Source organism: Rattus norvegicus, chromosome 4 (genome assembly GCF_036323735.1).
Source record: "Rattus norvegicus strain BN/NHsdMcwi chromosome 4, GRCr8, whole genome shotgun sequence".
NCBI classification, from domain to species: Eukaryota; Metazoa; Chordata; class Mammalia; order Rodentia; family Muridae; genus Rattus; species Rattus norvegicus.
In genome coordinates, this window is record NC_086022.1 from 71,458,248 (window position 1) to 71,474,004 (window position 15,757).

The 15,757-nt window shown below is 50.0% G+C and overlaps 1 protein-coding gene across 1 annotated transcript; it reads left to right on the forward strand.

The window, feature by feature from the left end:
• Positions 1–384: 384 nt before the first annotated feature.
• Ephb6 (Eph receptor B6) lies at positions 385–15,642 on the forward strand. The gene is made up of 18 exons (NM_001107857.1): positions 385–1,026; positions 7,826–7,897; positions 8,393–8,593; positions 8,906–8,970; positions 9,232–9,994; positions 10,626–10,781; positions 11,050–11,400; positions 11,593–11,717; positions 11,885–12,047; positions 12,401–12,515; positions 12,763–12,815; positions 12,951–13,070; positions 13,170–13,417; positions 13,714–13,887; positions 14,364–14,513; positions 14,743–14,936; positions 15,058–15,213; positions 15,325–15,642. The coding sequence occupies exons 3-18, from the start codon at positions 8,494–8,496 to the stop codon at positions 15,431–15,433; spliced, it is 3,042 nt and encodes a 1,013-aa protein (NP_001101327.1). The 5' UTR covers positions 385–1,026; positions 7,826–7,897; positions 8,393–8,493; the 3' UTR covers positions 15,434–15,642.
• Positions 15,643–15,757: the final 115 nt, after the last annotated feature.

Below are 15,757 nucleotides of genomic sequence, written 5' to 3' on the forward strand. Positions count from 1 at the left end.
GACACGTCTGCGCCAGGCACAGACATCAGACTTCCCGGACTCCGCCCCAGGCTTCCCTGCCTTTGAGACGATAGAAGGTTCAATACAGAGGCCCCATCGCTGACCCAGATTCAGGGACAGAAACAGACACAAGTCCGAAGCTAGCACCGGGACGTTTTCCTTCCCAGACGCCTGCACCATCTCTGGCTGTTCTGCCCTCCCGTGCCTCCCTCCACCGCCTCCTTTTTTTCTTTTTTCTGCTCACGCCCACCTCGGTTCAACCCGGAGTAGAAGCCCCACTGGTTTAGTTCCTAGAGTTAAAGAAGAGGGAAGGAGGGGCCAGGGACGCTGCGCTTGGGCTTCTGCCTGGCGATCAGCTGCCAGCCAGTAACGCTTTGCTCCGCTGATGCTCCGGCGCGAGCTACAGGATTTTAAACACGCCTTGCAGCGGCGCCCACTGGCCACCTCCTCCCGGACCCTAACTCGTGCAGTCCTTCTGCCCACGTCCCCTCCGCCCGCCAGGACCCACGGGAGGAGGCCGACCCTCCTCAGCACACAGGCGGGCCCAGGGCGCGCCCAGCATCTCCACTGCACGCCCCGCTGGGGATCGGGCGCCGCGCACTTGGGTCCTAGGCCCAGAGGGCGGGCTCGGCTCCCGGAAGAGGAGAGCCAGGGCGGCAGAAGGGGCCGGAGAGGGGCGGGCCAGGCTGGGAGGGACGAGAGGGGGCGGGCCCGGCTGCGTTTGCCCAGCCAGCGCTTCGGAGCAGCGGGCGTCCGAACCCAAGAGCAGAGCTCAGCGACTCCGATCGTGACACCGGCCCCCGCACGATTCCCCAGGGCCCCGCCTAGGGAGCAGTCCCTGCTTGCAGCCTCGGGTCCTCTCCCAGAATCCCAGAGACTCCAAGCTGCGAGCAGACGCGGGCCGCTGGGAAGCGAGGTCCTCAGACCAGAGAGGACACGCGCGACGCTAGGAAAGATCTGCGAGGTGCAGATCCACCGCGGGGGCCTCGGGGGCGCAGACCTGCAGAGCTGGAGGCCGGCGGGAAGGTGAGTCCAGGATTTGGCAGGTCGGAGGATACTGTGTCTGGAGAGTAAGGGATTAAGGTTTGCAAAGTAGAGGATCCCTCTAGCCTGGGCCTATGCACACCCTGGGGGGGGGGGGGGTCTCCTAGAGGGGAGTACTGGGTATACCTCTCCAAGGCGAGAGTAGGTTCCTGAGAGACTGTCCCTTCTCTAGCCTTCATCGATGCTTTCTATTCTGTGTATCCTGGGTGTTAGAATTCTTCCATCACGTTTTCAATGCCTGTGCCTGTGGCTTGGGGTGTGTGGGGGGGGGGGCGGGGGGTAACCTCACAAAGGTCAGGCTCCCAGCATTCAGAAAAGGTTTGTCCATGCCTCTGACTCCTGTGGCATCTCTCCAATTCCCTCGCTGCTGGGTGGAGCTGGCGGGGGGCAGTCGATATCTACATCCCGCAACCCTTAAGCCTGGAAATAGAGGCTTGGATCTTGAGCCCCAACCATAAGCACGCCCCCTCCAATTGCAAACAAAGTCTCTTGCTCCTGCCCCAGCTCCACCCCCTCTATGCATCTGGGTGCTTGGCCCAGCCTGCCCACTGATCTTGGCCGTCTGGCACCCTCTCCCCTCCCATCCCTGGGGGAGCTGGCAGGAGACCAGCATAGCTGATGTTGTAATGTCCCTGGCAGTGCCCATGTAGAGTGCTGCCCAGCCTCTTCCCAATCAGTTAACCCAGGCCCTCCACCCGTCAGGGAAACTTGACTCAGGTGGCCCTGGAAGGGAAGCTGATGCTTCTTAACAGAGATACCAGTGGGAGTGACTGGTAGGGCTGTTGAGAGTCCTTGGAGACTGAGCCAGTAATAGGGCATTTGGGTACTGAATCTTGCTCATAGCAGCTATGGACCCTTGAAAGCTGTGAGCCTTTTGTCTTGAAGGAAGATGGCCATGAATGCCCCAGTGTACCTACCTAATGAGATATGGAAGAGTCTTCTCCAATCTATTGGCCCATTCATCATACAAACAGATGATTGGTAAGGACCAGGGAGTTACCCGTATGCTGGGAATAACAGGCCATGATGGCTGAGCATGGGAAAAGCAGGGCCATCTTCTGTGATAGTATTTTCCCCAGCTTTTCACCAACTCCTGAACCTGTCCATTCCGTTTCCTATCAGCCTTCCATGCCTCATTGTAGGTAAAAGGACTATGACAACATCTGAAGAGGCAGGAAGCCTTGGTTTCCCTTTCTTCTACCCTATGCTCACTCAGTGCTTCAGCAGAAGCATCTTACTAGAGAGCAGCTCACAGCCAGTGAGGATGCAGCATGGCCCATAGCAAGGACAGCCTTTCATAAGACCTCCAATTCATCCCTCTGCTCTCTGGGGTTGTCTACTGAATCTCAGTTACCTTTCCTTATACTCTACTGGCCATCTGTGGATACAGGAACTACTTCTGGCCCCCAGGGCTTTCTCCCATCACCTTTCAGGATGCATTGCTCCTATATTTGCTCCTAACCCTCCCTTAGACTCTTTCCCAGTACTATTATGACCCCAGTCAGTGAACAGCCAAAGTGATTCATTTTCCATGGCTGTCTGGCTAGACCTAGACATTGCTTGCATCTTAAATGCCTCTCCTGTCGGCAAAGACTGGGAGTGGGAGGTACAAATGCATGCGCCAGAACACGTTTAGGGGACATTATTGGAGACTAGAGATCTCCAGGGACATAGAACTGTCCTTAGGTTGGTAATCCACAAATTGGCTTCTCCGGCTTGGTCAGCAGAAGATCAAGAATGAAATGATAGCTACCTCCTCCCTGTCTGTCCTGAAGGCTGCCTTGATGCCTCATGGGATCTTTTTCAAGGCACAAGGCCAAGGCACGGAGAGAGCTCACCAGAGGATCTCTAGGGTGCAGATTAAAGGGTAGAGACTACAGCAGTCAGCTGAGCAAGGATTATATTGGAATTTCCTGGGTGTTCAACAGCTGCAGAACAGGACAGAGGACTAGCCTATAGTACTGACCCTCCCACGCTGACCCTGCAACTAACAGGTGTGAAAACCAGCTCAGCAACCACAAGAGACCTAAGGCCATTGGTCCCTTGCTTTGGGAATGCTCCTGATCCCTGCTGGACAGCAGCTAACCATGCTTCAAGAAAATCTCTCTCCCAAGCCTCCCTCTGTTGCCAGAGAGGACCCTCCCAGCATGTTACAAGTATCCAGTTCCCTCTGTTCCCTCTCCTTCCCATTGTAGATATGGTCCTTAGCCCAGCATGGAGACAGAGAAGCATGCTGACAACTTAAACTTCTTGGGAGAGAAGCTTAAAGAATACCCAAGTACAAAAGTTACTTCTTCGCCTTTGTTGTTGGCATCCTTTTGCTCCATCACTGCCAGTTTTGCCCCCTTGTGTCTTAGAGTTAAAAATTCCTAGCTGTTCCCAAAACTAACAGGGAAAAGGGAAAAAGAGATTAAACATACAAACATATGCTCTATGTATGCAGTGTCAAACATATCCTTTCATATATCCTTGCTTTGTTTAGACTTTAATTTTGAAAAATAAGGCATGTTTGTTATAATAAGAACAGAACAACTTAGGCATGTGTAAGAGTTAACTGTCCCCACCCTGTGCCCTCCATCAATAGCACCCTCCTACAGTTTTAATGACCCAATATATTTTCTCTCCTACCTTGCTTTAAGTTGATTTGGCTTACATCTTTTTTCTTTTTTAATTTAGAGCGAGGTGCATAAACTATCAAGTAAGCTGGGTTTTGTTCATGAAGCTATCGAATTTAGCCTTTCATTTAAACACAGTTAATTTCTAAAGCTCTTGCCGATTTGCTAATTGAATTCCTTTCAAATCTTTCATTCTCACAGAAAACAAAATTCACAATCTATATCTGATAACACATTTCTGCCTTTTGCCACCTTCTAAAACCAGACATGGTCTCGATGCCTAAGACCCTGCCATTTTATTTTATGTTATAAAATAAAGCAAATGTATTAGGCTTGTGATCTAGTGTCTCCATCATACAAAGAAGGCAGAAAATGATAGATGGAGAAAAGGAGTTGAGGAAAAGATCATAGAAAGTGATTTTTATTGCATGAAGCTGTCCTGTGGGTTATTTTCTGAGCTACCATTTACATCCACATTTCTGCCACATTGGGTATTTTATATTTTTACAGCTTCATGTACAATTAAATATGAATGCTCCCCTGATTGAGATCTACTATAGCCCCTGCTCAAGTCTGAGGATTTCAAAAATCTAACCAGTTCCCTTCTTGATCTGCAGCAGAAATGGAGATCTCAGACAAGCTAAGAGGGAGGGACTCAAAGAGGCTCCTGGCTGATCCCTTCCCCTTTGGTGACAGGATGCTTGGCTGAGGGGGATGTTGTGGCTTCAAGCTGCAAAGCAACCTTTGGAAGTCAGGTGCTAAGCCCTGCCTTCTTAGTATTCCAGGCTCGAGGAGCACTCCTGTCTTGTCTCTTGTTGCTCGCCTTTTGAAACTTGCTTCAGAAGAATCTGCAGTGCTGTGACATAGTTGACAGCAATTACTTCATATCTCAAGGTTCCCTTTTTCTTTGTTTTTATTCTGGCAATGGAGCTACACTGTGAATCTTTTAATATATAAATAGGAGACTTGGTTGGTTGGATTAGCAAGAATTGATCTAACTTCCTACTCTGACTCAGCAACATTTCCTCCCTGAATACACTTATTTTTAATCTTCAATATTCTGGTTCTGAATCTGAAGATTTACTTCGAACATCAAAATATATTGCTGAATATTTTAAGATCGTCTGTTTTTTTTTTTTAAACTAAACTAAAATACCCAAGTACTCAAATAACAATTCACCACATTGATATCTACAGTTTATTCTCCCGGGTTCCTGATGACAGGACCTGTGCAGATTTAACCTATTTCATCATTGCTTTTGTTATTTTCTGGATCTTCTGGAGATGGGCCAGCTTTGTGTTGTCATCAAGGCTGCACGCTAAGGCTATACTAGTAGACCTTATCCAAGCAAATATTTCTGTCATTTATCATCTTCTAGAATGTTCTGTATTGCACAACTGGTACTACTTTTTTTTTCCTTGCCTTGCTTTTCTTTTTCAAACAAAAAAGTCCTATTAACAATGCTAATATGGTATTATTTCTTCTCCGTGATTGTCCGATTGTAAGTGGGAGAAGGCTCAGTCTTTACTGTTTCTTCTTTGTACAGAATCAGAACCCACTTGTGGTCTGCCTGAAAGAGACTATTTTGAGGGATATCTTCAGGGCATGTAGTAAAGTAGCCTTCACTGTTTAAAAGCCTGCCTCCGGTGATCTTCTGTTCTTGATAACAATGTACCTAAAGACTAAGGCTCTGGATTGAACCTGGGTGGGTTGTTTTGACATTAAGGCCATGGGGATTTGGGGTGGGGGTGGTTACAACTCCAGCATGTATTACTTTGTGGTATTTATGGAATGACTACTGATGCGGGAGCCGGTATTGCAGAACTTCACACAGCCACCTAAGCTCTGAAGTTTTTCCTCTGAGCTTTTACTTGATCTGCGCATGATCCAGGCAGCATTCAGAACTCAGAACGGTGCTTTCAGAAAATCTTTGCTTCTCACCAGCTGTTTTTCTACATGGAACTGCTTAGTGCTTGCCTCTCTTTCCAGGCCATGAATTGTCTATTTCACAGACAGGGCTTCAGTAGTAAGGAGGAAAGAATTCACTGGCTACTTGATTGCTATTCATCACCCTCAGTAGTTTTCAAAAGGTGTCCCTCTAGGATGGCTTCATGGGGTGACACTAAAGGCTTTATACTATTACACACATAACACCTTTCCCAGAAAAAAAAACCAGAGGAGCAGGCATAATAGTGCTTCTGTTGACCACAGTTCTTTGACCAAGTACAGTTTTAGTTCAACTTCACTTCATTGGGAAATGTGTCTTTTTGCTATCATCGAGGACAGTCAGGATGAGGGGATCATCCATAGCCAGCGTGGGGCTGCCTTTCCAATTGGCTTCTGGTTTTGCTTCTCTGATTCCCTCTCAGTATTGTGAGCAGTGTGCCTCTCATTTTTTCTCAACTGAAATAAAGTTCCATGTGCCATGTGAACTTTTGAGAACAAATAACAGAGAAAGGCAAGAGTAGCCACCAATAGTGCTGTGGCCTTCACTGTGGCCCTGGAAGCATTCATTCCTTTGCAGGCTATTGGGCTTAGAACTGTATTTACTAATGGTTATAAAAGTGTCCTGTAGGGGATGGCTCTAGAAATCACTCAGACAACCTAAGCTCTATTTTGATTCATTTTACTAAGCAGATGTTAGCTGCAGCTTTCAAAAGGAACCTTAATTCATTATTAAGTTCAAAAGATAATTAATGGTGGTGAAAGATTATTTTACTATAAAAATTAAGAAGTCAATGAGAATATCTCCCCCAGTCCCTGTCATTTCCTTTCTTCTCAAGTTTTATGTGTTGCTCCATGATTTCCCTTTACATGCATATGTGTATGTTTACTTTGTATTTGTAATGCTGGGATTGAATGCAGGGGCTCCCATACAAGACAAATGTTCTACCAGCAGCAGCTTAAACACCCAGCTCGATAGCTATTCCTTTTAAGTTAACAAGTAAGAGCTTACTTAATACCATTCTTCTGCACATCCTGCTTCCACTTGGAAGGCACTTTCGTTTCCTTACATAAACAGCTCACGTAGTTGCTTAGGACATACCATAATTTCTCAACCATCTTCCTACTGATGTTCTGTTACTTTACAGATTTTTTTCCCCCTCACAAACAATTCACAGTGGCTCAGGACAAGGCTCGGTACTAGAACTCTGTCCAATCCCCTGCATCGTTCCACCCCCAATATCATGAATGTCGTTGTTTAAGCACATATCATGCAAGTCCATGATACCTGAAGGACTTCTAGATGTCAGGTGACTAGATGTTGGCAGTCGTTCTCCACATGCATATATAATATGAATTTAACAGCAGACTATAGAGAAGGGACCCTTACCATACCTTGTCCAACATTGTTTTCTCAAGCTCATAGGTTAATATAAGTTAATTATTTCAACTTACAACAACAAATGTACATTTTTTTGGGCAATCAACAGCTAATAAGAAATGCAAGTGTGTTCCTCACCATTCAGAGGATGTGCAGAGGTCAGGGTATTAATATGGCTGGATTCTGGTAAGGAGCATATTTACTGCAGACTCCCCTCTATTCGTTGTAGCTTTACAGCACGGAAATAAAGCTAGAGAGAGTGCTTGGGGGTCTCTTCTGAGAATACTAATCCACTCGTGTAAATCCTCCATGCAGAATTACTTCCCAAAGGCTGCACCTCCGAAAACCATCACACTGGGGAATACTATTGTAACATGCGTATTCATGACAAACGCAAAACATCCTTCTGTAACAAATGGCATGTCACTGCTATTTCAACACACCTTCCTCTAGTTATGAGCAAATAAGAAGCATCTTTTCATGTGTTTATGCTATATGCTTAGTTTTCTCTAGCTTCAAGAGAAAAAAATGCCCCTTGGGGAAGAGAACCTTTGTTCCAAACGAGTGCCAGACCTACATAGCTCTGTCCTCTCCTAACACAGCCTTATTTATCTCTGAGTCCTTGTGCCTGGGTTCTTTTTACATCTGTTCTCCCACCTCCCCACCCTTCATACCCCAAAGCCATTTTCCTTTGGCCCCTTTGCTTCACTGTCTCTGCGAAACGTCTGGAGTATCCAGAGCACAATTGCTGGGTCCTAGTAAGAACCCACGTGTCCATCAGGATGAACTGCTTCTTCCATACCTGCTTTTAATGAGAAGACATCTCTAACTCCCATACAGGTTGGCTGCTGGAGGACAGGTGCAGAGTAAATGAAGAGCTCAAACTGGAATAACTCCTTCCAGACACAAAGGGTAAGACTGAATCAGCACTCTGTTCTGCTTTGTCTCCAAGAATGAGGTCCTTGAGACATAGTCACATAAAGCGTTGAGACGGAAGCTTGGCATATGTCTCTACAGCAGTGGTTCTCAACCCTCTTAATGCTATGATCCTCTAATGCAGTTCTTCATATGGTGGTGACCCCAGCCATAAAATTGTTTTCCCTGTTACTTTATAACTGTAATTTTCCTACTGTTATGAATCGTAATGTAAATATCTACAGAATTCTGATATGTGACCCCCATGAAAGGGTCCTTCAACCCCTAAAGGGGTCAGGACCTACAGATTGAGAACTGCTGCTCCACAGGAAAGTGGAATTTGCATAAAAGAACCAGATGAGTCAACTCTTACAGGCCCAAGGTTTGATCAGGGGCAGTTTGAGGGTTGTAGGACAAGAGCTATTATGCACCTACAGAGTGTGTGAAAATGACTTCTTCTCTCTGCATCTTCTCATCCTGTGTCCTCCCAAGGAAACAAGCTTGTCTGTAGACAACGGGTCTTCCGAAAACCACAGCTGCGCCTCAGAACAGGGCAGTGGCCGAGGCAATGGTGGGAGTGCCGAAGACACCGCATGGCTTCTGAGAACACGGCTGGGTCAGGGAGCAGAGTGGCGGGCATGGTGTACAGTCTATGGCTCCTGGTTCTGGGGCCCTCAGTTCTAGCTCTGGAAGGTAGGAAGGAGGGGAGGCAGGAAAGTCCTATCAGCCAATGGAGTTGGGTGCAGTGGAGGGCTACGGGAGGGCGTTCAGGAGGGGGAGATGGGATACATAACTAAAACAGCAGGAAAGAGGGAAGCTATGGGCAAAGTGAACAGAACTCGTATCAAGTATTTTAGACTCAGGATCCTCATAAATACTGAACTCCTGCAGGCAAATTAAATGGATCTGAGAGAGACAGACAGTATTTGGTTTTCCATGGAATGGAGTGGGAGTAGCCTTGCCAGCTGGAGGCTTTTCACAATTTGTCCCTTTATGTCGGAACAGAGGTGCTGCTGGATACCACAGGAGAGACCTCTGAGATTGGCTGGCTCACCTACCCACCAGGTGGGGTGAGTGCAACTCTTCATTCTGAACTCATCCTCTGGCCTACATTATACTCCAGAAAGGGGAATTGAGGGAGGAAATCCCGGATCAAAGGTGTGAGATAAGACTCCATCCGTTGTAGGGAACAGAATTTCAATGTATCCTCTGTGTGTTTTGCTTGCCATTCATGCTAAAGCTCAGTGTAACAGATACAGCCCTACAGTGACCCTCTGTCACCTCCCTCTGCAAACTCTGAGCAGTTATTGTTTTTCCTGGTCCTCTTGCAGTGGGATGAGGTGAGTGTTCTAGACGACCAGCGCCGTCTGACTCGGACCTTCGAAGCATGCCACGTCGCAGGGCTCCCTCCCGGTTCTGGGCAGGACAATTGGCTACAGACACACTTTGTGGAGCGGCGAGGGGCCCAGAGGGCACACATCCGTCTTCACTTCTCTGTGCGAGCCTGTTCCAGCCTGGGCGTGAGTGGAGGTACCTGCCGAGAGACCTTCACCCTTTACTACCGGCAGGCTGATGAACCAGACAGCCCTGACAGTATTTCGGCCTGGCACCTCAAACGCTGGACCAAAGTGGACACAATCGCAGCAGATGAGAGCTTCCCTGCCTCCTCTTCCTCTTCCTCCTGGGCTGTGGGACCCCACAGGACTGATCAGCGGGTGGGACTGCAGCTGAATGTCAAAGAGCGCAGTTTTGGTCCTCTCACTCAGCGTGGCTTCTACGTGGCCTTCCAGGACACAGGGGCCTGCCTGGCCCTTGTAGCAGTCAAGCTCTTCTCCTATACCTGTCCCTCCGTCCTGCGCGCCTTTGCCTCTTTTCCTGAGACACAGGCCAGCGGAGCTGGAGGTGCCTCCTTAGTAGCTGCTGTGGGCACCTGTGTAGCTCATGCGGAACCCGAGGAGGATGGCGTAGGAGGCCAGGCAGGGGGCAGCCCACCAAGGTTACACTGTAATGGGGAAGGAAGGTGGATGGTAGCTGTGGGAGGCTGTCGCTGCCAGCCTGGACACCAGCCTGCTCGTGGAGACAAGCTCTGCCAAGGTAAGACGCTTTCCCACAGGCACTTGGCTTTGATTTCTCTCCTGAACACTCCAAATCTGGCTTTGTCCACAAAATACCTAACATAAGCCTCCTCAGGAAAGGTTCCATTCTCCCCGATTTTGCTTTCTACAAGACTTGCTCATCGGACTGCTCTGAAATTTCTAGTTTTCCATATTTTGTGCCCTGAGACCATAGGCCCAAGAAGTGACAGAGAGCAAAAGTTTGCTCTGATCTTGGGCTATTTCATGGGGACTCCTCTGTGCACATAATCAACCTGTCTGGGAAGGATTCATCATCAGCTGGTAGCTGTGAGGCAGGTAGGCTAATAGTAGCAGATAGACTAACCGGCTAACAAGACTACAGAGAGTTTAGGTATCCTGGCTAGTAACACCTACTTCCCGGCTTGCCCTGCCTACAGCCCCTAGCACACCCAACTATTCATAAGTGGAAATGAATTGTACCCCCTGACTGACTAAATAGATCTATGCAGCATGGAGCAGGAGGCACTGACTGTGTCTCAGGACAGAGAAGCAGCTCCAGGGAACAAAAGACACCTTGTACAGATGACTAGAAACTCAGGGTGATTGGATGAAGCTAACACGACACCTTATTTTCCCCTTTGCCTCTTTAGCCTGCCCTGAGGGGTCCTATAAGGCACTGCCTGGAAATGTCCCCTGCTCACCGTGTCCAGCCCGCAGCCACTCCCCTGACCCTGCAGCCCCAGTTTGTCCCTGTCTCCAAGGTTTCTACAGGGCCAGTTCTGACCCACCAGAGGCTCCCTGCACTGGTGAGTCTCAGTTCAGCTTGACACATTAAATCAGGGAATGGGAGAGGATTTAGGGGACCTAAGAACACTGGGGGGTGAAAGATCTTTGGAGTTCACTTGAATGACTTGGCATTCTCCTGTTTTCTTGATCCCCTCCCCTCATGACTCACACCTCTCTCTCTACTCATTTCTGGCCCCACTTTCTGCCCTTTTGGCTGCACCTTCTGTACTCCTTCATCTCTAAATCACCTTCACCTCATAATCCCCACCCCCAATACACCCCTTCCAGGTCCTCCATCAGCTCCCCGGGAGCTTTGGTTTGAGGTTCAAGGCTCAGCACTTATGCTGCACTGGCGCCTGCCTCAGGAGCTGGGCGGACGAGGGGACCTGCTCTTCAATGTTGTGTGCAAGGAATGTGGAGGTCACAAGGAGCCCAGCAGTGGGGGAATGTGTCGCCGCTGCAGGGATGAGGTGCATTTCGACCCCCGCCAGAGGGGCCTGACCGAGAGTCGAGTGTTAGTTGGTGGGCTCCGAGCACACGTGCCATACATCTTGGAAGTGCAGGCTGTCAATGGGGTGTCTGAGCTCAGCCCTGACCCTCCCCAGGCAGCAGCCATCAATGTCAGCACCAGCCATGAAGGTGAGCTCTTTCCCTTCTCTCTAAGGACAGCTTGCTTCAGCACCTCGGATCCCCTCTTCCCCATGCCTGCTTTTCAGCCAGCCTGCATTAGACATCACATTCTGAACTCTATCCCCTCCACCCTTGGGTGCTGCTGCTCTCAGAGACTCCAGACCCCCCCCCCCAACAATAATCCTCCACCCTGCACTTTAGTTCCTTCTGCAGTCCCTGTGATGCACCAGGTGAGCCGGGCCGCCAACAGCATCACAGTGTCCTGGCCACAGCCTGAACAAACAAATGGAAACATCCTTGACTATCAGCTGCGCTACTATGACCAGGTGGGCAGGGGGTCAGGGCAGAGCTCTCAACCACGACAAGCCTGACCCTGCAATGGCGTGGCTGTGGAGGAGGGCAAGAGGTGCCAAGAACCTCAGGCACCAGGGATATCACAGAGGAAGAGAGGGGACAAGGCAGGGACAAATGAGTGAGTGATTGTTGTCCCTAGGCAGAAGATGAATCCCACTCCTTCACCATGACCAGTGAGACTAACACTGCCACTGTGACACGGTTGAGCCCTGGCCACATTTATGGCTTCCAGGTTCGAGCACGGACTGCGGCTGGCCATGGCCCCTATGGGGGCAAAGTCTATTTTCAGACACTGCCTCAAGGTGAGAGGAAGCTTAGATGGGCATTTGGGTCCTAAGACTCTTAAAGCCACAAATCTTGTCCCATCATCCTCCAGACCAGTGTGTCTGGGAAAGGAGGATGCTGTGGGTGCCCCCTGACTTTAGAGGCTGGATGAGTAGAGCGGGAGGCTGTGAATTAATATGAGTGGGGTTATGGGTATGAATGCATGTAGTGTGGACAGTCTTGAATGTGGAGAATTGGAAGGATGCACAAGTAGATGAGTGTATATGTGACATGTATGCCTGTGGTGCTGTGGATGTCCAGGGGGCATCAGAGGCATGTGGACACAAAGAAAGCCTGGATCCTCCCTGTGACTCTACCACTGATCCCTCAGGTGAGCTGTCCTCCCAGCTTCCAGAGAAGCTGTCCTTGGTGATTGGTTCCATCCTGGGGGCCTTGGCCTTCCTTCTACTGGCAGCCATCACTGTACTGGCTGTCATCTTCCAGCGGTGAGGCCCCTGTCACTCCTATCCAACCTACCCCAGTACCATTCAAGTCCTGACAAACCCAGGAACCCCTGCAGCACTTCGCACATCCTTCTACTAGTTCATTGCAAAGGTGGGAAGGAGGGGCCTAGCAGAGTCCTCTCAATCTTAGACCCATGGGCTGGGAAGATGCCTGCTTGGCCAGGGTGGTTGGGGCCGATGCAAGCCGACAGAAACAAGTATCATTCTAGGCTATTGGTTTGCCTCTCAGGAAGCGGCGTGGGACCGGCTACACAGAACAACTGCAACAGTACAGCAGCCCAGGTTGGGAAGGGGAGAGGGACTGTGGCTGGGATTGTGGGAAGGGGCTCTTCTTCCTCACCATCTTCCAGAGGTAGAAGGGTGTGTCTTGGGTATTTGGGTAGTCAGCATACCCTCATAGCACACTATACTCTTCAGGACTTGGAGTGAAGTATTACATTGACCCTTCCACGTATGACGACCCCTGCCAGGCCATCAGAGAGCTTGCTCGAGAGGTTGACCCTACATATATCAAGATTGAGGAAGTCATTGGGGCAGGTATTTAAGGGGAAAGGTGTCTGCAAGGGCCTAGTGATCCCTTCGTAGCACAGCTGAACATATCAATACTTTTATCCATGGCGGTATTTATTCTTTCAGGTTCCTTTGGAGAAGTGCGTCGGGGCCGACTGCAACCCCGGGGAAGGCGGGAACAGGCTGTGGCTATCCAGGCCCTGTGGGCAGGGGGTGCTGAGAGCCTGAAGATGACCTTTCTGGGTCGGGCAGCCCTGCTGGGCCAGTTCCAGCACCCCAATATCCTGCGCCTGGAAGGTGTAGTCACTAGGAGTCGGCCTGTCATGGTGCTGACAGAACTCATGGAGCTTGGTCCCCTGGACAGCTTCCTTAGGGTCAGTTCTGCTTTGATGAAGGAAGGTCCATGGGTTGATGAAAGCTTGGAGCTTTCCAGAAGACAGAGCCTTTTCTCTCTGTCACATCTTCTCTCGTGGGATGAACCATCATCCACCCTGGTTTTTCCATCCTTTCCTCTGTCATGATTTTCATCCTTCATTCATGGGCCATTTTGAATCCCAAATTTGCCCCCAACTGCCCCCGTTTGCTGGGGTGTGTGTGTGTGTGTGTGTGTGTGTGTGTATGTGTTTCAGGGTGTCTACCCTGCTGGTGACCTCTATCCTCTGCTCTTCAGCAGCGAGAGGGCCAGTTCAGTAGCCTGCAGCTGGTGGCCATGCAGCGGGGTGTGGCTGCTGCCATGCAGTACCTGTCCAGCTTTGCCTTTGTTCACCGAGCACTCTCAGCCCGAAGTGTGCTAGTGAATAGCCACCTGGTGTGTAAGGTGGCCCGTCTTGGCCACAGTCCTCAGGTAAGCTCAGGATCTTGGAGGGTCAGTGCCCGTCAGCAGGTGCTGGGGGTAAATCTAGAATATGGGACGGGTGCTACAGGTGGGATATCATGGTTCCTGGGAGTTAGGGGCTTGGTCATGCAGTGAGGAGAAGGATGCCTGGACTTAGGGCAATTATGGGGCTTAAGCCAAGGGAACAAAAAGAAGCCCGGGAGACTGGTAAAAGTTCCTACTTGCTGTCAATACAGAGGTCATGCAGGCTGCAGAACCAGCATAGTGATGTTAAAAATCCGAATGTCCCACTCAGGCCCCATGACCTTGTGCAGTCTTCTGTTCTCGAAACCTTGATTCTCCATCTCAGTGTGTATCTACTCGATGGCTAAGGGGCTCGAACGAGATGCTGATGGGAGATACCCAAGACATCTAAGCATCTAAGTTGCCCAATGAATGCGATGCTCACTGATGCTCATTAGTTTACCAATGGTTCTGCTCTTTAGGGTTCAAGTTCCTTGCTTCGCTGGGCAGCCCCAGAGGTCATCACACACGGGAAGTACACAACATCTAGCGATGTCTGGAGCTTTGGCATACTCATGTGGGAAGTGATGAGCTATGGAGAACGGCCCTACTGGGACATGAGTGACCAGGAGGTGAATGTGACACAGACAGACATTTGCTCATTTCCCACCCAGGTCTCATAGCCTAAGACCACCCTTTTCACAGCCATTCCGTTCTAAGATCTTGTGACTGGAATATTCCATATCTTATAGGTCCCTTTCCACCTCGGCTTCATGCTTCATGCCAAATCAGCCCATTCTCCGCTTTTCTAACATTTGTACCAGCAATAGCTTCTCATCACATGTTCCTCTTGACCTGCAGGTACTAAATGCGATAGAGCAAGAGTTCCGGCTGCCCCCACCTCCGGGGTGCCCTACTGGACTACATCTGCTGATGCTAGACACTTGGCAGAAGGACCGTGCCCGTCGGCCTCACTTTGACCAGCTCGTAGCCGCGTTTGACAAGATGATACGCAAGCCTGATACCCTCCAGGCTGAAGGGAGCTCCGGGGACAGGTCTGAAGCTTGGGGCAGGAGCCTGGGAAAGCCAGGGAGGGTGGATAGAAACCGAAAGGAAAATTGAGCAGAGATAGTAAGATGAGAGGAAACCTGACTTGCTTGCTCCTCCCCACCTTAGGCCTTCCCAGGCTCTTCTGAACCCTGTGGCCTTGGACTTTCCTTGCCTGGACTCTCCCCAGGCCTGGCTTTCAGCCATTGGACTAGAGTGCTACCAGGACAACTTCTCTAAGTTTGGTCTTTCCACCTTCAGTGATGTGGCTCAGCTCAGCCTTGAGTAAGCAGGGTTGGTGAGGTGGGAGGGTGAACACTCTGGGCCCCAGGCGACAGGGTACATTTGGGATATTAAAGATGCTGGCCCAAGTCTGATCCACTCCTTCCCCACCAGAGACCTGCCAGGCCTGGGCATCACCCTAGCTGGCCACCAGAAGAAACTACTGCATAACATCCAGCTCCTCCAGCAGCACCTGAGGCAGCCAGGCTCGGTGGAAGTGTAAAGCCTGGTCAGCAATCTGTGAGCTGCCGCTGATGCCCCAACCCAGCCCTGGCCATAGGGTGGAGGAGGGGCGTGTGAGACTGAGCCAGACTCTATTCCAGCCTCCATGCCTGCCACATTAAACCCAGCCCTCTGGACATTGCACCCCCAAATCCTGCTCTTCCAACAGCCTCCCCCATATTAAAGGGAAAGAAGGGAATTTATAAGTTGAGGTGTGTCCATGCCTCAGTCTGCAAAGAAGGGTTCGGGAGGCCTTGGAGGAGGAGCAGAGCTGCAGGACAGGGTGGGCCAGTGCTTAAGTTCACTGAAACATAAAGGGAGCTGG

What these genes read in the sequence shown, in the direction of transcription:
- Ephb6 (NM_001107857.1), top strand. Translation starts at nt 8,494, where the DNA reads ATGGCTTCTGAGAACACGGCTGGGTCAGGGAGCAGAGTGGCGGGCATG. An exon ending in TGAGGAAGTCATTGGGGCAG is followed by an intron (nt 13,071 to 13,169) that starts GTATTTAAGGGG and finishes TTATTCTTTCAG; the next exon opens with GTTCCTTTGGAGAAGTGCGT. An exon ending in GTCTTGGCCACAGTCCTCAG is followed by an intron (nt 13,888 to 14,363) that starts GTAAGCTCAGGA and finishes TCTGCTCTTTAG; the next exon opens with GGTTCAAGTTCCTTGCTTCG.